We start from the raw sequence: 22,529 nt of genomic DNA, 5'->3' as shown, positions 1-22,529 counted from the left end.
GCACTGCCGCGCTTGTTAAAAGTGTGCATTAACATGTGCCAATCTGCTGATATGCTAAGATTTCTACACCATGTGCGGTTTTTTACATACCTTTCATTGACTTTAGAAGCGAGTGGTATACCAAGTGGTACGCTTATTTTACTTTTTTTAGCACTTGCATGGGGTAATGGTGCTGGTGAAATATACACGCCCACGAGTTTATACGTTTCTGCCAGCGCGGGAGTTATATTATCATGGGAGAAGCTACGCGGAAAAAAGCATTCAATTTTTGCACCCGTGTTGGCTTTCCCCGAATGCGCCATTTGTACCTTTTGAATACATCACAATGGTGAACATATAAATATATGTCTATTTTTTTGGCGAACGCATATATTCTCGTTGCGCTGTCAGAAAGTTCGTGCCTCCGCGCTGCAGAAATGGTTCCCCTGTTTATGCGCATATTTATTTATTCTCTTGTGTACCTCTCCATTACTCTCAATTTTGCCCTGCCTTCTGAAGCCCCGCACAAGTGTACCTATAAGGTACGTACATACGTACGTACCGTTGGTGTCATGCATAAAAAAAAGGTACATAAGGGGACGGGGGCCCCAAATGGGGAACTGTAAATCCGATTAACTGGCGATATAAAAAGTAGTGACCGTTGCAACAGTATGGGGTTCACCCTGCGCACAAAAGACATATGTGCAAAATTACGGTTCGTAAAAGTGAAGGGAAAAGCAACGAAATTTTAAAAGTACGAGTATAGGTATGACCAATTTGTGGAAATTCGCACACGTGATTTCCCCCCAAAAAGGTATGTATAACCCACTCCCATTTTAATATGTTAATTTTTTAATACACAACTCTCTGCGTATATATGTTACGAATGCTTCTTCATGCTGTTACATATTTACAGTGCGGGCGTTTTAAAATTGGCATTTTTTTATTTTATTTTTTTTTTTTTCCCTTTTTCTCGATTATATTTTTCCTTTTAATGTTATCGAATTTGTGTTATGTTGTGGGTGACTCCCCCCGTTGAGTTTTTTAAATAAAAAGAACTGTGACATATAAATACATTTTATGCGTAAATGAAGTCATAGCAAATGGCAGATAATTCAAAGGCGTTTTTTTTTTTTTTTTTTTTTTCATTTTTCTGTTTTACCCATTTTATAGTGTTTACGTGATGCGTCCTTCGCTTTGTACGCGCATATCTTTTTGTGTTTTGTAAGTTTGCCCCATTTTTTCCTTGTTCACTGAATTTGTTCCTTTTTTTTTTTCTCTAATGTTCCATTGGTTTTGCATGTTATGTATATATGATCATGTATGTAGTGTTGCGCATAACGAACCCTTTGCAAATCCGCCATCGCTACGATTTCGAGGCACTTTTTTTACCTACCTCTTTTCCCATGTCCTCGTCATTTCCGAATTGTAATTTTCCTGCGAATCGTATGTATATAATGCGCAATGCTGTACGTTGCCCGTCGCCACACTCGCAATTTCCGCGTCATTAAATGCGTCCTTTCTTTAATCACTCGCGCTTACATCTCGTCTATGCTGGCGCTGCCCTTCATATCGTTTTCAATTTGTGATCGAAGGGCAATTAATTTGCAAATTTTACGCTCTTTGTGCGCATTTTTTTATGTACATATATATATTTGTGCCGCATTTATGTATATATATAATATACAATATATAACATGTAATATGCACTTTTCGTTTTTTTCCTTTTTTGCATCGGAATTGTACCAATGCATACATTACATGTAGATTTAATTTTGCCAATTAGTTAGCAAAAATACGATTAATTTTCCCATTTGAAATATTTAGTAATTTTATTATTTCCCTTTTTTTTTGTGAAGTTATTGTTTAATTTTTTTTTTTTTTTTTAAATCCCGAGGGACATTCCGCATGCAGCGCTTGTATGCTGGGCGATGCTGACTGGGGGAGGCGTTCGCCCACGCTGCCGAAATATGTATGCCTATATGGTAAGTACATACATTTATGCGCACAAGTACATGCCTGCATGTGAGTCCACCTAATCGCATTTGCGCGTGCGATCCTATGGGGTGGTACATAGTACAGTGTAGTGAGGACACCGGACCTACCACCCCGCAGACCGGTTGCCGCCCAGTTATGCTCACGCGTGCATGTAAACACGTGCATACAAACAGGTGCATATAAGCAGGTGCATATAAACGCGTGCATACAAACGCGTGCATACAAACGCGTACAGATAAAGGCGTACCTATATATGTACCTGTGCGCGCGCCCCGTGCGACCCCGTCGGAAGAAATGCTCAAGGGCAACAACAACCACGAAGATGTCAGCGATGACGATTTTGTTAGCGAAAAGCAGATTTTCCAAGGCCCGAACAAGACCATCCTGACTTTGGAATCCATCCACGTCGTTAAAGGGATCGACAAACATGTAAAGAAGAGGATAGAGGAGGGGAAGGTATACTTGAGCGATATAAGTCCTGTGAAGAACGCAGAAATTGAATTGGCCTTTTTAAAGAGTCTACGTGACAATGCTTTGAAAAATAACATCATAAGTAAAAAAAAATATTATAGTGGCAAGTTCACTAAAGATTTGAATATTAAAATAGAAGAGAACTACAAATGCTTCAGCTTAGACCATGCCCAGGCACATGGAGGGGGGAACACCGATCCAGGTGACCTAGGTTGGCACAGTGGTGATAACAATTTGAAAAGTCCCAATGATAGTGAAGAATTGGGCAGCGGATCGGTGGGCAGGCGGCCGATAAAAGGGCAGCCGAAAAGGAAACACAGGGGGCCCCAAATAAATAAAGACAAAGGGGAGGAAGAACGGGGTGAAAAAACAGACGACGAGGAGGAGAAGAAGAAGAACTACTATGACGACGATGACGAAAAAGACTACGACGGGGATGAAGTACCGAATGACGAAGTTGATAACGATGCCTCCAACCAAGCGGAGGAGGCGGGCCAGCCGTACTACAACCGCATTAACTCCTTTGTCCAGAAAAGCCTAAAACCGAGCTTGCTGGAAAAATTCTCCTTCAACGATTTCCCAGAGTTACTCGAAAGAGAAACGATCGATTATATAAAAAAAAAGGAGAAAAAGTTACAAAAAAAAAGATTAAACGCGAATTTGGAGGCCCTGAGGTTGCAGTACATACCGATCAATAATGACAAGTTTAAAAATATCCCAAGAGAAATTAAGGAAAATATATTGGCCCTATTCGCATGTATCATAATCAAACATATCGACTCCTTTGACGATATACAAGTACAAAACCATTTGGAAGAGTTGTCCAGAAATTTCCTCAAGCAAATGTCAGATTTACTGGTTATAGATCCCCTAGCGTATAAGTGTATCATGAAGCCGCTCGATCAAAGAGAGTTAATCAGGGATATCACAGGTGATAAGAAGATATACCAATTGTACGAGAAACCATTTATTGATAATTTATTGGTACAAATACAGGACCTCCAAGCAGGCATAGATTTGAAGTTTAAAAAAGTGGTAGAAGAATTGAACAATGAAATGGATTTTTGGCAAAATGATCATATTACTGATGAACCAAATAATGATCTCTTTAGTGATGTAGAGAGGGACATACGATACGGCTTTGACAGATACTACAGCAACAGTAGCAACCTTCTCGAGGATGATGAAGACGATAATGCCGACTGCAGGAGCGATGTCAGAAATTTGTCCTCCGCTCGGGGTAGTTTTATCCAAAGAGAAATTGATGAATCGTACAGTGGGGAGGCCATCCATGATTACTTTTCTTGGGGAGACAATAAAGCCTCTAGGGGTTGTAAAAAAAACGGGAGAGATGACCACCCAGCGGTACGCGCCAGCTGCGCCGCTTCCCAGGTAGCAATTGGAGGAAGGGGCGATCAAAGTTGTGTTGACACACCGAGTGGGAAGAAAAGGAACAAAGCGAATCTCTCGCATAATGAAAAGGGGGCCCCCCCGGAATGTCACAGAGGCGGACGAATGATGCAGGAGCGGAGCAGCAGCCTGTATGACGAAAACGGGTGTAACGCTCCTCCAGGAGTCGACATGGATAGTCAGGGTGAAGCCGCGAATGGCGACGCTAGTAAAACTGCCCGTGAGGCTCCCCGCCAAGACGAGCAGGAAGTCAACCTGGGGAATGCCCCCCCCAAAGAGCCAGGTGAAAGTGACTGCACTGACGATACGAAGCAGTGCAAAAGTGGGAAATGTCCCGGGGAGTTGGAGAAGACGAAGGGGGCAGGATCGTTGCAGCTGACTGTGGAGCAGTCGGGGAAAGTGCAGTCCACCAAAGGGGAGCCCACCAAAGGGGAGTCCACCAGAGGGGAGTCCACCAAAGTTGCTGCTGACAAACCCGGCGCGAACCAAACGAGCAGACCCAGCACCAAGGGCGATAAGAACATGCCCGTGGAGGGAAGCGCGTCCGATGGAAAGTATCGCCAAAGCGTAGGTGCGAGCATACAGGCGAGGATCAAAACGAGCATCAGCCGCTCCGAGACGTTCGAAGGGGAAAGCGACTATGAAGAGAGCGACATTGATAAGCACCTAAACCATGGGGTCCCCACGAGAGGACCCGAAGTGAAGTCAGTGCTTCTCAGAGACCTAATCACGACCTACATCATGACAGGAAATAATAATGCGAGAATACAATTATATTTCCAGAAGTTTGCTAGATGCTTAAAAATAAATGAGTTATTAATTTTAAGGATAGAAGAAAATTTGGCAGCAGATTTAATAAGTGCTTTACAGGCATCAACAAATGAGACTTCCAAGAGGAAGAACATAAGGAGGATCAAAATAGCAGCTGCTGCGCTAGGTGGGGGAGCTTTGATAGCTTTCACAGCAGGGTTAGCTGCTCCTGGGATTATAGCAGGGTTGACTGCGTTAGGTGCTGGCGGAAGTAGCCTTACAGCCTTCCTAGCATCAGCTAGCGGTTTGGCTTTTATTGTGTCTTTATTCGGTGCAGGAGGAGCTGGATTGACAGGGTACAAATACAGCAGAAGGATAGCAAACATAAGAACCTTTGAATTTATAATGCTAAATGGAAGTCTCTCAAAATCGTTAAGTGTATGTGTATGTGTCAGTGGGGAAATACAAACAGATGATGATATAACTAACCCATGGATTGAAGTCTTCCCCAATTGTTACTGTGATTTGTATGCATTGAAGTGGGAAAACCATTTGCTAAAAACATTAGGTTCTTTGATCGAAACGATGTTGTCTCAAGAATTTGCAATAACGGCTAGTCGAATATGGCTACAGTACACTATAGCTAGTACTCTCAGTGCTGCCTTGACATGGCCATTAGCACTAATTAAATACGCCTCAAGCTTGGATAACGTTTATTTGCTCATACGGGAGAGAGCACAACAGGCAGGAAGAATCCTAGCAGACGCTTTGAGTGACAAGAACACTGTTGGACAAAGACCTGTTATCCTCATTGGGTACTCCGTTGGGGCTCGTGTCATTTTTTACTGTTTAAAATATTTGCATGCAAAAAAGTTATACAATATTGTTAGCAATGTTATATTTATAGGCCTCCCTGCAACTACCAGCACAAGGGTGTGGGAGAAAATTCGGATGGTGGTGACTAACCGAGTGATTAATGTTTACTCAAAAAATGATTGGCTGTTGGGTTTCCTGTACAGGTATATGGAGTGGAAGCTAAGTGTCGCTGGACTTATCGCAGTGAATGTGCCCAATGTGGAAAATTATGACGCTAGTGGGATTATCCACAGCCACTTGGATTATAAGAGGAAGCTCAAGGACATTTTTAATTTGATAAACTTTGACATGTGAGTTGCCCCTGGGAGGGAGGAAGGGAGCGATGAAAAGTGGTACCGCGGGGGGGGAAGCGACTATAAGTGGTACTGCGGGGGAGGAAGCGATAAGAAGTGGTACTGCGGTGGAGGAAGCGATAAGAAGTGGTACTGCGGGGGAGGAAGCGAGAAACGTCATAGTGGCAAACGATGTAGTAGGGGGGGGAGGCCCCCGTTCCGATGCCCCACGAAGAGTGATCGCTCGTGAGTGAACACCCACTTGGAGCAAACCTCCGCCCCCCGACCCTGCGAGCTCACTCTACATGTTCATTTTAATTTTCAATTTTTTTTTGCACGGAGTTCGATTTTTTTTTTTTTAAAACACCCGAAATATGTATCAGCACGCAGAAAAAAGGCGCGTGTCCTTTACCCCCCCTCTCCTATATCATATGCATTTTTGTTATGTCTGTACATTTGCCTCTCCCCTTTTGTTATAAAAAGGTCAGGGTGCATTGTAATTCACTTCACTTTTTTAAACCGATGCCAATGGTTATGAAATTTTCAAACAAATTCCGCAAGTTGGGATTAGACGCGAACTAGTGCGAGGTGATAAAGTAGCAACCATGGGTGTAGTACCACTACACTATGTAGAAAGAGTATCCACTTTGGGCTTTGCTTTCCCGAGTTGCGTTATATCACCAAGTGGATCATTCTTTTGTGGACTTTCCCTTTTGTACAATTTGGGAAAATCATAAAAAAAAGGCGACATGGCTGTGTCCATCCCGCTATATTTATTTTTTCGCAATATTGTTACACTTCATAATTTAACAAAAAAGGGGCACGATAATTATTGGGCAAGTTAGCCATAAAGTTGTTTCGCAAAAAAAAAAAAATTAATAAAACAAAACGAAGGGGAAAAAATCGGATTATACAGAAGGCACATACATACGGGGGGGTATATACACATCCGTAGGTGTCCATTCTGGGGAACGCCTTAAGGTGCCGCCATCTGGACGAACATGGTACAGACATGACCGTACGGCCATAAACGCTGGTACTTTCCAACGTATGGTCTGGTGGTGCTTCAAACGGTGAGAGGTTTCTTCACCGCGCGCACAAATTTGAACACCTAAGGGTGCAATAACAAATCAGGTTGAACATTACTTCTACATGTAATGTGAAAAAAAGGTCAAATTAGAACAAAGACAAAACATTAAAATCGGGATCCTCCTGATTATCGTAGTACTGATTCATGTTGTAGTCCACATCTTCCTTTCCTTCGAAGATGCTGAGGACGTTTCCATCCGTTTCGCTCGCCACGCTGGATTTCCTTTTCATGCCGCTATCATCTACAGATGGAGAAAAATAAACACACGTGTATAGCAGTGCGCGTAAGCCGCATAGGGGCTTTGCAAAACAAAAAATAAAAAGAGAAACAAATTACACACCGAATGTAACGCACACAGTTCGGGCGTGCACAGCGTGCTGCATGCCACACTCGCCGCCTCGCCTTTACCGTCAGCACTGAAGGAAGATGCGTCGCTACTGAGATCCCCAGATGTTTCGATCCTCCCATTCTCATTCTCGTAGGCATCCAAATCAATTTCCTTGTTCTTCTTTATGGCCTCCTCAATCTTCAAGGGGTTATTCCTTCTCTCCTTTTTATACTTGTCCCTAATTTGCTTGTCCGAAAATTTGGGTAAGAAGGCACGCACCATCATTAAGTCCACGCCGAACATTTCAATGGCTTGATAAAACTTATCCGTTTCTTCTTCCGTCCATTTAAATAACACCGCTTTTTTATACGCATTGTTGTATGTCTCTATTTGGCTCTTATTCAAGTTTGCACTAAATTTGCCCCTTTTCGACATTAACATGTTCATACGGTTACTTTGAATGCCATTTTCACTCATAATGATATTTGAATTGTATTTTTTTTTATCTTCGTAAATCACTTCTCCACTTTCTGTGATGTTTAATTTGTTGGCATAACTCTGCGATGGGCCGTCCAGCAGACTGATAATGTCCTCTCCGTTATTTTGCTGCAGTGGGTTATCCTCTCCGTTATTTTGCCGCAGTGGGTTGTCCTCTCCGTTATTTTGCCGCAGTGAGTTTTCGTTTTCCCAGTTGATTGCATCCTCCGCGTAGTTGTGATGTACCGGGCTTAAGAGTGTGTCCTCGGCGGCTATCCCATTATCTGCGCTCGGGGACCCTGGTGCTACTGCTCCCTCAGGGTGCGAAATATTTTCCTCCATTTCGAGACTTTTAAAAATGCTATTGACAATGTCGTCAGCCTCTTCCTTACTGGTACTACCGCGGGAATTAAGACCTACTCGTCCGCTGCTTCGTCCGGTGTTTCGTGCGTTGTTCCGTTCGTTGTTCCGTGAGCTGTTCCGTGCGCTGTCCCATTCGTTGTTCCTTCCGTCGTTCCTTCCGTCGTTCCTTCCGCCGTTCCATTCGTTATTGGTTCCCAAAAAACTGAAGTCATTTTTATTTGTGTGCATTGCGTCCTCGCCTGGTACATTCTCCGATTCGGCTTCTACCTGGTTGGCGGAGATTACCTTTAATTTCTTCCTTCCCTTCCTTTGCACTAAGTCCCAGATGGTGCCCCCGTAATCTGCAAGTGGGGCGATTACCCAAAAGTGAGACAACAAGCCAAGCACGAGTAAACATCCACTCAGGGGAAGCAAAATGTGATATGTAACTCCTAAGCGGAAAAAAACTTCACCCGATGGTTACGCGGACCGTCATATGCTTCTCTCATTTGGACCCCTTTTTTAAAAAAACCTTACCATTAGTATCATCATCAGCATGAGCATCAACATCAACATCGTTCGAGGTCCCCGGCGTTTTCTTCTTCCTCATTTTTTTACTTATAAACTCTGAGTAATGCGAGGCGCTGCTAAAAAATTGCTTCTCCTTGGGCGCCTCCATCTCGGTGTCGTCTGTCATTTCGGGGAATTCATTTGGGTCCTGCGCGGGGGATGGGCAAGCAAAAATGGGAGGTAAAAATGGGAAGCAAAAATGGGAAGCAAAAATGGGGACGAACGAGGCCACATCACGTAGGTAAGTGCACACAAACGAATGAGCACTTAAACACACGGGCGCAGTGAAGTGTGTGAGGGAAATTTTCATACATGTGCACGCCTGAAGGCACGCGCGAAGGCAAACGCGAGGGACCGCCGCGGACCATGGAAAAGTGATCTCTCTACTTAGTCTCCCACGACATCGGGGTGTTAATATCCCCACGTACCGTGTCAAAATATACAAGGTTTTTGTTCATTTTATTTTCTGGTATCATTTGCTCCGGGTAATACATCATATTGTTTGCGTTCGCCACTCCCTCCAATTCGTGGTTGACATACGCTCCTGGGTTATTCATTTTTTCGCTTTCTTTTTGGCCTCCACTGATGCCGCTACCGTGAGGGTAGAAGTACCCTGTGCTGTTATTCTGGCTGTCCTCATTACAACCATCCGTGTGCACATAACTGACATTACCATAGTTAAGGTCCAAATTTAATTCTTCGTTCAGCGTTTTGTTAAAAGTAGCCTGTTGCTGGGCCGTCGTGACCGGGGTACTGCTGTTAAAGTGGTTGTAGCTACCGCTTAGTGATTCTTCTCCATACAAGGTTGAGTTGGACTTATTCTTACTGTTCTCATTCTGGCTGTAGTAATTTTTCGTCTTATGTTCCATTGGTTTGTTTTCATTTACGAAAAACTGCTTGTCGAAGGAGGCGTTCGCATCGTCAAGGCCCGTTGGCACTTTGCCCATCATCAGGTTCATTCCCTTGGAACCATAGAACGCTTTTTCCTCGTTGGCCTGATTGTTTAGGTAGTCTCCCTGACTGTTTAGGTAGTCTCCCGACTTGTTCATGTAATCTGGCACCTTGCTCACATCATCAGCAGATTGGCCCATACCCTTCGCGACACTGCTATACGTTTTGTACGTTCCTTCTTCACCCTCGCGCTCCTCTCCCGATATCCTCGTCACCTGTTCGTAGTATTCCTCCTTCGGTGAACCCACCACACCTGTGCCATGCTTGCCAACAACGTTATGTGCACCGTGGTTGCTACTATACCCGTAGGAGTGCTGATTCTTCAGGTTCTGGCTGTTGGACCTGTTCATATCGTAGAAGCCATCCCCCATGATGATTGCTCCAGCGGGGATGCTCGTCCCAACGGGGAGGCTGCCCACATTTAGCAAACCACCCACATTCACGACACCATCGTGATGGTTTCCATTTGCACCGCTGCTAGCGAGGCTACTGCCATACATCTGCTCTGGGTCGTAAAAAGCATTCGGTCTTTGGTTCATCTGATTTAAATTTTTCTGATGTCCCTCCTCCTTTTCTTTGCCCATTTTGACTTCAAAACTAGCCATATGGTACGCAGGCAGCTTATCCACTTGGCCCCCTTTGTTACTGTCCGTCTGTTGATACGCTCCAAAATCGGTAACCCTCATGTCCTTGTAGTAATTGTCCCTATATTCTACATTGTTGAACTCATTGTTGAATTCATTGTTGAACCCATTTTTGAACTCACTGTTGAACTCATTGTTGAACCCACTGTTGAACCCATTATTGAACCCACTGTTGAACCCATTGTTGAACCCATTGTTGAAGCCCATTTTCTCATTCATAAGGGGCATATTTTTCGCATCGGTAAAGGTTAAGTTTCCATCCCCAGAGTCAACAACCAAGTTGGCGGCATCCATTCGATTTACTTTTTTCTTCTTCTTCGATTTCTCATTTAGGTTAACACTTGGGTAGGTAGTCATCTCATTGGGGGGTGTCGGCATTGCTGCTACTTGCTGGTCCTGTAGACCCCTGGGTGCATCATCATAACTCTTCATTTCGTTGTTGGGCATGTAACTTCTCATGTCGGGGATATCACTCGGGTAATTATTCACGAAGGGGTAGGGCGTGGGTTGGTTGTTCCTCATGTTAGTCAGTGCGCTGTTCATGTTGTTAACATGTTGAAAATTGAGGGGAATGGCCCGATTGTCCACGCCGCGATCGGCAAGGTTTCCTCCCCTCATCATGGCCGCCATTCCGCCGCTCCCCATTCCGCTGCTCCCCATTCCGCTGCTCGCCATGGCCACAGTTTTCATGTGCATATCTTTCGCGTCCACGTTGTCCATGCTTACGTAGGGGTTGAAGTTACCAACCATTGGTTTGTTCATGAGCGCGTTGGGAGCATCGAAAGGCATTCCATTAATATTTGTACTTATTAAATTGGGGTGCACAGGATTGGGGTGGTAATACATGGCGCCACTAGCATCCTCAATCGTATTCACCCCATTTTTATTTTTACTTTTTTTATTTTTTTCCATTTGTTTCTCTGTCTTCAGTAATTGCTTTTTTTTCTTGTCGTACATTTTCAGCATTAATTTTTTTTCTTTTAATTTTTTCTCTTTTAATTTTTGTTTCTCATCTTTCTTCATTTTTTTCTTCATCAATTCTTCTATTTTGTCTTTACTTTTCGTTTTTCGTGCCGCTTTTAGGTTGTCAGAGTTTAGGGTTAGGTGGTTCTCATCGGCATTGGGCATATGTACACTTGCCACGTTGCTCACATAGGGATTACTGAACGGTTCTTTGTTCATTGCGTTCGTTCCTCTCCTCATGTCCATTCCATCCGCGGGGTTAAGTAACGCGTTATTCAAATGTGCTTCCGCAGGGTTGAAGTTTTCGTTTGGTAGGCCAGTACCACTGCCACCTTGGGCAGTCCCGTTTGGGGGGATATTATACATGGGGACTGCGTTGAACGGAACGTTGTTGAATGGGATCCTGTTAAGTGCAGTGTTGTTACATGGGAGGAGGGGGTTTCCCATGGGCATGCCGTCATATGGTACATTACTAATAATATTTGCTGTGCTCTTACTCGGATTGTTGAACATACTTGCATCGGTCATCACGCCCAGATTGCTGTTTGGTTGTTCGTTTATCATGGGTTGTTTTTTGTCGACACCGATAGAGGCGGTTGTCATCGCCGCGGTGGCGGGACTGCCACTCTCGTTTATGTTTCTGGGCGGGTGCGCCTTGCCGTTCGGTCGATGCGTGCCATCCGGGGGCAGGTTGGTCAGGTTGGTCAGGCTGGTCAGATTGCCAATATTGGACACACTTGCCACGTCAAGCACGTTGGGCATGCTTCCCACATTGCCCACATTGTTCATAGAATCGTCGCCCACGTTGGGGTTCTCCTGGCTAGCGTAGTAATTGAGCAAGCTGTTCGCATACACCATGTCGACGCCGGCGTTGCCATCGTTTGGTGTGGGCACATTCACGGGGCCGTTGTTTTTATGGACGCTGTTTTGCGAGTAACTGCCGTTATTTGTCACATGAGCCATGTTGGTCACAGTGGACATGCACCCATCGTAGAGGTTTACCCTTGTATCGGGCTCCGCGGGAAAAACGCCAATCATATTGTTATTTGTTTCATAAGGGGGAGGATCTTCTTTCCCCATTTTGTAGGAACCATTTTTGTTCATTAATTGATCCTGTTCTGTGTTGTCCATATGATCTTTTTTGTTCTTCCTCTTTTTCAATTTTGTATTTTTTTTTTCCTTCTTCGTGTCAGTTGTTTGTGGTTCGCTGGGCAAGCTGCCCGTCAAATCTTGTGTCATTCCACTCGCCATTTCGTTAGTCAGGTTATTCATCATGGTCATGTAATTTTCATTCCCTGCACTGATTATTTTGCTCATGTAACTTGGGTTGTCGTGGCTTAGAACAGTATTCATGTAGTTAACGTAGTCCATGTATCCCAGGTTGCTTATGTCGCTCGATTCATTAGGTAAGATCGCGTCGCTGGGGATGTTGATGCTACTCGGGGGGTTCGCTTGGTTTGGCGTGCTGCTCAGTGTATTTTGGGGGGGCACTGCGTTAATTCGGCTCGGGGGGAGAACTCCTCCTGGGGGGATGACCCCCATGGGTGCAGTTCCCGTGCCGACTCCATTCATGTAGCCCATGCTGTTCACATAACCCACGTCGTTGATTCCACTGTTGTACGGCAAGGAAGCATTTCCTGAAAACTGCTGGTTCATCATGTTGTCTAGAGCCTTGATTCGTCCTTTAAACCCACTTAGCTTTTCTCCACTCACGTAATTCATGTCACTCTTACTCGTTTTGGCTACTTCCGCATTGACGTTATTTGAGAGAATTTTGTATTTATTTTTTTCCTCAACGGAGAGTTGCTTCCACAATTTGGATACATACGAATTTTGCTGTGCTAGGGTTAATCCCATGTCTATATTTTTCTCCTTATGTTCCTTTCTTTTTTCTCGAGCAAAAATACTGAAGGCAGTAAATTTTCTTTTTTTCTTTTTCTTCTGGGATAAATAATTTTCCTCATTTATTTTAGATGCTTTGGCAGCCCATTCCTTTTTTTTCTCATCGCTTAGGCTGTTCCATATTTTGGCTACTGCTGTTGTTTGCTCGGTGAGGGAACTACCTAGGAATACTTTCTGGTTAAGTAATTCCTTTCTTTTTTCTCTAGCAAAGAGAGTAAAGGAGGTTATTCCTCTGATTGTTTTCTTCTTTGCTTCTTTGGTGTCGTCTAGATGGTTCGTGTTGGTAGGCTCCTCCATGCCGTAGTCGTTTAGGTACTCATTCATGTAGTCGTGCATATAGTCGTTCACGTAATCGTTTGCACATTCGCTTCCATACTCATGAGAGTGCTCATTCGAGTGATCAGTGGGGTGGCTATTGGGATGACTACTGGGATGACTACTGGGGTGGCTACTGGGGTGGCTACTGGGGTGGCTACTGGGGTGGCCACTGGGATGATCACTGGGGTGGTCATTCGAGCGCCCTTTCCCGTAGGCGTTGCTACCTCCCATGGGGTAGATCCCTTCATAATTGGGGCCAAAATTAGGAGCACAATTAGTTCCTTGGTTAGGGGAGTAGCTGGCCGCATAGTTAGCCACATAACTGGGCGCACAGCTGGGAGGGTAATTGCCTGCGTAGTTTTCGCCCTGAGCGCCTTCAAAGTTGTTCGCGTAGAAGCCGCCGGCACCGTTGGGACACGGCGGTCTGGCGTATGCCCCATTGGCGTAGGTCTCATTGGGATGGCTGCTAACACTGGGGTGGCTGCTAACATTGGGATGACCGCCAACACTGGGGTGGCTGCTAACAATGGGGTGGACGCCAACAATGGAGTGGCCGCCAACAACGGGGTGGCCGCCAACAACGGGGTGACCGCTAACAACGGGGTGACCGCTAACAACGGGGTGGCCGCTAACAATGGAGTGGCCGCTAATAACGGGGTGGCCGCTAACATTAATATATGCACCGTTCTGATTGGTCATATTTGTGTAAGCGCCACTGGCTGTTGGCATGCTCGCATAGGCGCTGCTCTGATTGGGTATACTTGTGTAGGCGGTACTGGGATGGGTTACATTTGAGTAGGCCCCCTTCGGATGAGGTACATTGGGGTAAGTACTCGTAGAGGGAGATATGCTTGTATAGGGGACACTAGCGGGGGGGGTAGTATTCGCGTAGGGACTGTTGGTAGGTGGAATATTTGTATAGGGAGAATTCGAGGGGGGCATATTTGCATAAGGGGTTACTCCTGTCCCTGGGGGAATGCTCGGGTAGGAAACACTCGGTGGAGATACGTTCATGTAGGGAGCATTCGGTTGAGGGATGTTCGGATAGGCAGCACTCGGGAGGGTCACATTTGTGAAGATTCCTCCTCTGGTATTAGCCATGTTGGAGTAAGTCCCAGTGGCATGGGGCACGTTCATCATGGGAGGCGTTTTCGAATAGGGTACTTTCGAGTACGCCATTTTTGAGTAGGCCATTTTAGTATAGGAAATATTTGAATATGTCGTATTTTTTTTTTTTTTTTTTTTTTTCTGAAACATTTACAACAGTACTCCTCTTTGTGATGCTTTTGCCAATGTTGTGAATCAAGTTGCTAGTTCCTTTAAAGTCTTTACAGTTATATAATTTGGGGATTAAATTTTTGAGCGATATTTTTAACAGTGCATTACTCTCATTGGTGTCGTCATTGTCATTATCATTCTCATTCGTGTATGCACTGCAATTCGCATAGTCGCTTGTATTTGCTTGGACACTACTACCAGCTCGACCAGTGCTATGCGCACGGGAGCTACTATTCGCATAACAGCTATTGCTATTTTCAGGACCACTTCCATTAGATGCACAGGAACTACCAGCTTTGTAAGTCACGCGTGTGAATCTGCTGTCTGTCTTCATCAGGTGCAACTGCTGCATGCACTCATCAAATAAATTCCTCTCTTCCTCAAATTTCAAATCTTTAACCTTCCTCCTTAAATTTTTTAATTTTAAAATAAGTTCTTCCTTCTCAAACTTGAAGTTTATCTGACTTAGCAGCTTCTCGTACATGTCTACATCATTTGAAAGAAGGAACAACAGAAAGTCCGTGTCCTTGTAGCTAATGTTATGCATTTTCTCAAAATGAATAATTGCATTCATGACATCCTTTGCGTTGTAAATAAAGAAGAAGATAAGCTTCTCATTCCTTATGATCAGAAAGTATATATTTTTCACGTACACAAATAGCTGCTCTATATCCAGGTCATTAATTAGGTTATTCTTCCGCAAGTAGTTGAATATTTTTTTTTTTATGTACTTCTCCGAGTTTTTGTATTTGCTTATTAATTGGTTTGACTTGAGTTCGCTTATCTTGTCAAAGTACACTTTGTAATTCTCCTTCTCGTTTCGGTTTCCGCTTTCGTCGTCTTTCCCGCTTTGATCATCTTTCCCGCTTTGATCGTCTTTCCCGCTTTGGTCTCCGCCACCTTTCTCGTCTCCGCCACCTTTCTCGTCTCCGTCACCTTTCTCGTCTCCGTCACCTTTCTCGTCTCCGTCACCTCTCTCGTTACCGTCACCTCTCTCGTCACCGTCACCTCTCTCGTCTCCGCCACCGCCCTGGTCGCCACCTCCACTCTGGTCACCGTTTCCTCTCTGACCGCCGTGACCACTTCCACCATCTGCACTCTCTCGCTTGCCGCTGTCACCGCTTTCGGCGTTTCCGCTGTGGGCTTCTCCACTGGGGGCTTCTCCACTGCAGGCTTCTCCACTGTAGGCTTCTCCCCTGTCGACTTCTCCCCTGTCGACTTCTCCACTGCAGACTTCTCCACTGCAGACTTCTCCACTGTCGCTGCCCCTCCCCAGGGTAATCTCCCTGCGACTGAGAGGGCTATACCCTCGCGAGGAACAAACCCGATGAGACTTATCAACACTTCTCACAGGGGCGAAACTGTTCACGAGCATCCCACTCTCATCGCCAAAGGAGGATCGGCAGTAGTACTCATTTGCAAAATTTCCATTTTGAGAAAAGTGACTCCTCCTTTCGGGTTCATTTTTAAAATTCTCTTTGTCGTAATTTTGTTCATAAACGGCCTGGTGAAGACAATGTATCTCGATGTTGTACAGGGATAATTCGTCTCTATCGCATGGTTTCATTTCTTCTTTCTTGTCATTTACCGAGTTCAGACTTACAGTGGTGTTGCAGCTACATGGGATGGTGTCATCTTTGCTTCCTTCCCCTTCCCGGTATATCGAAGTATGTTGGTTAAACCGTTTTGGACACTTTTCGACGTCCGTATCTAAGTCTCCCTCCGTTTCTATGCCCTCCTCTGCTTCTATGCCCTCCTCCGCTGCTATGCCCTCCTCCGCTGCTATGCCCTCCTCTGCTTCTATGCCCTCCTCCGCTGCTATGCCCTCCTTTGCTTCTACATCCTCCTCCGCTTCCATGCCCTGTTTTGCTTCTAATTCTTCCTCCCCCCGCATGGACGTTTCCTGCTCATTCATAGTGAACTCCTGATCTTTGGACGTTCCTTCGTCATTAACGGGGACACGCTTATGTCTACTTCTACCTTTAGAGTTGCTTATTCGAGTCAAGTTGCGCACTTTGCCGTACATAATGTTATTTCCTTCGTTCAGGTTCAGCAGATATGGGCAATTAAGGATATTATTGTCCAAGTAATTTTTATTTTCTTTCAGCTGCAGCATTTTGAAGGAGCCTCCTCCCCCCTTTACGATATCCATTTTGTGGGGAAGAAGCGTGGTAGACGCGCGTTTGGGTGACCTTTTCGCGGTGCTACCACGCAACACTGCACAGTGATCGATCTTCTCGTTTTTCACGTCAGTTGGTAACCCTTCCTATTGCTCTATTCTTCCCTTAGCTACTCTTATGTTGTTTACTCAAAAATTAAAAAGAATGACAAACAATGTATTTCAAAAAAAAAAAAAAAACAGAGTGGGAAAACTTAGCTGCGGTTGTTCTCCAACATGCATTATATATTTACTATTCACACAAAATGTGTTTCGTAGCACAAGTACAAAACGTAACTGCTTCCTGCAAGTGTAGGATGCATGAACTAATGGAGGGGCACCTCAACGCAAGGTCGCTACGACTCTCACACGTACAAAGGTACACTACAGTGAAGTGCAACACACCACGTTGTGATGTACTACACAGGACGGTGGTAAACCATAAACACTACCTAATCGCACTGGAGCGCGTAAAAGGATACTTAAAAAAAAAAAAAAAATTAAATACTCTCTTGCCACATTGCTTTGAAAGAAAAGGCGGAAAAAATTAACAAAATGGGGAAAAAGGGAAAGTGAAAGGAAAAATGAAAGGCGAAAGGAACGGCGAAAAGAAAGGCGAAAAGAAAGCAGAAAAGAACGGCGAAAAGAAAGCAGAAAAGAACGGCGAAAAGAAAGCAGAAAAGAACGGCGAAAAGAAAGCAGAAAAGAAAGGCAAAATGAACGGCGAAATGAAAGGGGAAGGGTATTCAACTAAAGGCTACCGCAGGGAAGCACTCGCTGGTACTATATACTATTAAGCGCACGTTCCGTTCTGGTCATGTATAACTTAATTACTGCTTTGGTTCGTTTCAGATCGCAGCGAACTTCCTCAACGCCCCTCGCCAAGTGTATGTTTCGCGCATGTTGCGTACATAATGCTGTACGATGAATGCAGAGAATGAGGGGATGGCCAGTACATGACATGTTCATATGCATATGAACATATCATCTGCGTATGTATACGCCCTGAACGTGCGTAACCTTTCGCGTTCTTTGGCCAGAAATGAAAAAAAAAAAAAAGGAAAGAAAAAAAAAATAAAAAAAAAAAAAAAAATGTATATACTATTTTACAATTATCTGTGCTGTACAGCTATACAAGGTTATATACCTCGCGCATACTCCGAGCGGTAAAGCGGTCACATGGCACTATAAGTACGTATACTCCCGCATAACAACTCTTTTATATGGGGAGCATGGGAAAATAAATGCTACGAAAAAATTGGAAGCTGTTCTTTTCTTCACTCTTTCGAATGAGCAAAAGGTAGCATTCAATTTTGCAAACGGTAACAAAAAATTTACGCCGTGAAAAAAAAAAAATTACAATACTGTGGGATATGCAAAAACGCGTTTACCTTGCTGCGCTGTTGGGTAACTGTTTGCGCGGCTTTGCTTGCTACTTTTTTTTCTTTCTCCAGTTAATTTTATTTGCTTTTTATTTTAAGAAAGGTTTACAAAGGAAGAACATTTTATGCAGTTGATAGCGGCTTCTTCCTGTTTATCGGCGGAAAAACAAAAATTTTTGCGCAAAAAAAAAAGGGAGGCACAAAAAAAAGGGACATGTTCCATACGCACAGCTGTACGTAGGTATAATACATGCTATAACGTATGTATGGCTATCCCTACTTCCTGTGTATATAAACAAAATTGCCCCCACATGCGGATAATAACACGCGCAGGGAACAAAACTATTTTTTATACAACTGCGTTGGTAGCAGAAGGGTGGCTCGAAAAAAGTCCCTGTAGTGAAGAGACGAGAATTAATTAGGAACCATGTTCTCCTCATGAAAAAAAAAAAAAAAAAAACCCTCTCTCTATCGTATTCCTTTGCTTACATTACGTATGCACGTCTTTCACTGGGTGATATGTTCATGTAATTAACGCAGCCACGTGGTGAAACTAGCAAACGAAAAATGCCACGCTTGGCTCACACGACTCCTCCGACTATGCGGAACGCTTAAAAGGCAGAAAAAAAAAAAGGGGTGGGTGGGTAGCCTCATATATATGTGCGTGCAGGCAGTGATACCTTCTTAGGTAGTATCCATAGAGTTACTGTTCATGGGGTTAAACACGGGGATTAATGAAACAAAATGGTTGGAAACAAAATGGCTGGAAACAAAATGGCTGGAAACAAAATGGCTGGAAACAAAATGGCTGTTAACAAAATGGTTGGAAACCAAATTGATGGAAAAGCCAAATGGATGGAAACCAAATGGATGGAAACCAAATGGATGGAAAAGCCAAGTGGAGGGAAACCAATTGGAAAACAGAACAAACTGGAAAAGAAAACAAAAAGTGGAAAAAAAAACAAACGGGGGAAAAAAACTTGTAAAACTACAAAAGCGCAAAAGTGTCAAAAGGGAAAAACTTAAAACGTGAAGGAACAGAAACGCAAAAGTGATGAAAAAAATAAAAAAAAAAAACTGACTGTTTAACGTTAAGAAGGAAAAAGTACACTCTTTACATAAAAATGAGTGGCAGGAAATTGTTTGCGTAAAAATAAATGGTAACAATTTTTGGTGAATTTTATAATTTCACTAAACAGTTAAAAATGAAATAAAATTTGGATTTGCTTGGGAAAAAAACATGGCGTGTATAAATCCTCTTTTTGGTTAAAATGCAATCATATTTTTTTTTTTTTTTTTCTTTGTTCTTTTTTGAGCTTTATATGCAAGTGTTTATATCAAGGGGCGTAACGGTTAATCTCGCACGCGCAACAATTAGTGGTCGCACATTCCAATGTGCGCGTGCAAGTGGCGTGTATGCGCGGCGAGAATACGCGGTGGGTGTGCTAGGGGGGGTGTATGCGAGCATGCGCCGCTTACCACACGTGCACGTGAGCAGACGCGTTGGTAAGCACTTATTTGGATGAGCTTACTTGTATAAACTTATTTGGATGAGCTTACTTGGATGAGCTTACTTGGATGAGCTTACTTGGATGAACTTATTTGGATGAACTTATTTGGATGAACTTATTTGGATGAACTTATTTGGATGATCTCATTGGTATGCACTTCTTGGCAAGCAGCTCCTTTCCCGGTTTGCACTCATTTGGGGACTCGCAAAACGACCCTGCACGAATTTTTTTTTTTTTTTCCACTCCTTTTGCTTGCTCCGTTAAAGCACATTCTCCACTATTCATGCGGAGCAAAAGTCGCTATGCGTCTGGTAGACATAGCGGGCATCGATGAGGTTGCGACGGGTGAGGGCTAAAATGGTGAACGTTGGAAATGGAGGCAACGCGGGGGAAAAGAATAGGAAAAAATGCTTGGTAACCCCTTGGCGGGGAAGTGGCAAAATGGTGGGGTGGCTCCACAGTGCGGTACGGCCATGTGGCGTGAGGAGGCGGTATAACCATGTGGCGTGAGGTGGCGGTATAACCATGTGGCGTGAAGAGGCGGTATAACCATGTGGTGTGAGGAAGCGGTATAACCATGTGGCGTGAGGAGGCGGTATAACCATGTGGCGTGACCAAGCTGCACAAGGTGGCATGAGGGCAAAACGGTGCCCTTGGGCGCGCCGCGTAACCCTCAGGAGCACTTAAAGTTATCCTTCATGACGCGCAAAAGAGCTATGTACTCGGACTTGGCACTAATAACGTAATGGTTCCTTTTTGCGTACTTTTTAATTTCGTTTTGTATATACTCCTCATCACATCGCAAGAAGGGGTTGTATGCAAATTCATCTTCCAGGAGAGAAGGCACGGTGGGATGCATATTTTGGTTTTCCAAAAGTTGTTGATGAAAGGTAGCCAATTGTGGGTTAACCCCATCTACAGTTAACGCAAATTTGACATTGTCTTGTGTATATTCATGTCCGCAAAAAATGTAAATTTTTTCTGCGTCCTTTTGTAGCCTTTTTAAATTGTTCACAGAATTGTGCAAGTCAAAATTGTTGCCTTCGAAATTTTTTCCCAGTCCACATATGAACAAAAAATCCCCCGTAAAAAAAATTTTTTTTTGAAGAGTCCTTTTGTGAATTTTCCACTAAGTATGAAATGTGATTATTACAGTGAAAATGTGACAAAAATGTGGAAATTTTAAAGTTATTTATTTCGAAAGTTTGTACGTTTTGAAGATTCCTATTTATATATTTATTGTCCTTTTCTTTAATTCCGTACACATTAATTTTTTTGTTGAAAAAATAGCTATTTCCTCCATTATGGTCAGCATGTTTATGTGTACATAGCACATTTTTTATTTTTATATTTTCCATTTCGGTTATTTCGTTAACGACGTTATGGTCACTTGGATCCACTGCTACTCCTTCATCCTTATCATCGTAAAAAATGTAAGCATAGTTGTCTCTGTACATGGGGACGATAATCACATTTGTGCACATATCAGGTTTCTTCACAATGAAATATTTTTTGTCCTTCTTGGTGAAGCAGGTAGTATGTACATTATTTCTGCTGAAAAGTCCCCTTTCGAAAAATAGCCTGCTGGACAAAGACAGTCGGGGGGTTGTTCTCGCGGGGGAGAAGTAATTTATCGCCACGAGGGCCCGGGCGAGCTTCATCCTTTGCGGAGGTGGAAGCTGTGCCAACGTTGAAAAGGGGCGCAAAAAAAAAAAAAGCATAAAAAAGGAACACCAAAGGGGGGGGGCGCAAAGAAGGATAGCAAAAGGGATCGACAAACGGGATAGCCAAATATGATAACCAAACGGGATAGCCAAATATGATAGCAAACCGAATGGCAAAAATAACAAACAACAGGGGATATCCTTTTTTTTAACCCCACGAAGAGCAACTTTTTCTCACCCTTGGCCAAACCGCGGGCGCAATTTTCTCCTGAGCCTTTTGGCAAAGCAGGGCAAATTAGTCGCACTGTGTAGCATTACCAGAATGAACACTTAATCCTGAGGCATGCCGTTTTTTTATTTTTTATTTTTTATTTTGTACTTTGTACTTTGTACTTTGTTTTATTGTGCACACATTTTTTAAGATGAATTGCGGGGAAAATCGAACAACTCGACATCATTTATGCGAACATTGCACACTTGTGTTAAGCGCGATTGTTAGTTTGCGGCACGGTGGATGGCTATACGTTTTGGGGGGGCCTCTATTTTTTAGGGGCTCCGTTTTTTAGGAGTTCCGTTTTTTAAGGGCTCCGTTTTTTAGGGGTTCCGTTTTTTTTTCTTCACCTTTTTAGCGCATCTGCCCCTATGGCACTGCGCATGTCTTACTAGCATCGAACTGCATTGCGTGAGGAGCGCTAAACAGGTGCTGGCTCAAGGGGGGGCTAGCAAAAGTTAAAGCTTTGAGTGAGTTCATTCAAGTGTGTGGGGGGCTTCCCTAATCTGTTTTTTCCCTGCCCAGGCCCCCTCCGTAACGTATTCGCGAGTGTACCACTTTAGGGCATTCCATATTGACCCATTTCCTTGATTTTCTCACCCCGACGTTGAGCCGCTAAAAAGGGAACCGCGTTGGGAGAACGGAACAGAAGCATGCCCACCCCCCATGCTACATGCAAAACGGTGGAGTGACATAAGTTAACATCTCGTATATGCACCTTAACTGGGTCATGTATGTGTGATGCCCCTGATCGTTTGGCTTCCCTTTTTGTGGAACACGCTACACACGCTACGTGTACTGCTACTGAATGTGTAGGGAAAAGAGGCCAATCAGCGCCGTTAAAATTGGCACGAGGATTATAGGGATCCAAATGGACGTACTGATTATACGATTGAACTCCTTTCCTTAAGACGCCTCCATTTG

At 43.9% G+C, this 22,529-nt stretch overlaps 3 protein-coding genes across 3 annotated transcripts; 1 reads left to right on the top strand and 2 right to left on the bottom strand.

Moving 5' to 3' along the window:
- Positions 1-2,271: 2,271 nt before the first annotated feature.
- Positions 2,272-5,778, top strand: PCYB_131450 (hypothetical protein; the record flags this gene model as incomplete). The annotated part of the gene is made up of 2 exons (XM_004224169.1): positions 2,272-3,813; positions 3,841-5,778. 2 exons carry the CDS (start codon positions 2,272-2,274, stop codon positions 5,776-5,778), a joined length of 3,480 nt encoding a protein of 1,159 aa, XP_004224217.1.
- A 3,168-nt stretch (positions 5,779-8,946) lies between these two features.
- On the bottom strand, positions 8,947-14,520 carry PCYB_131440 (hypothetical protein; the record flags this gene model as incomplete). Its single annotated transcript, XM_004224168.1, has 2 exons — positions 8,947-14,145; positions 14,350-14,520. The coding sequence occupies 2 exons, from the start codon at positions 14,518-14,520 to the stop codon at positions 8,947-8,949; spliced, it is 5,370 nt and encodes a 1,789-aa protein (XP_004224216.1).
- Positions 14,521-20,343: 5,823 nt separating this feature from the next.
- On the bottom strand, positions 20,344-21,331 carry PCYB_131420 (glyoxalase II; the record flags this gene model as incomplete). Its single annotated transcript, XM_004224167.1, has 2 exons — positions 20,344-20,799; positions 20,882-21,331. 2 exons carry the CDS (start codon positions 21,329-21,331, stop codon positions 20,344-20,346), a joined length of 906 nt encoding a protein of 301 aa, XP_004224215.1.
- Between the last annotated feature and the right edge of the window lie 1,198 nt (positions 21,332-22,529).

Source organism: Plasmodium cynomolgi, chromosome 13, assembly GCF_000321355.1.
Source record: "Plasmodium cynomolgi strain B DNA, chromosome 13, whole genome shotgun sequence".
In the NCBI taxonomy this organism is placed as follows: domain Eukaryota; phylum Apicomplexa; class Aconoidasida; order Haemosporida; family Plasmodiidae; genus Plasmodium; species Plasmodium cynomolgi.
This window is presented reverse-complemented; position numbering and strand designations above follow the sequence as displayed.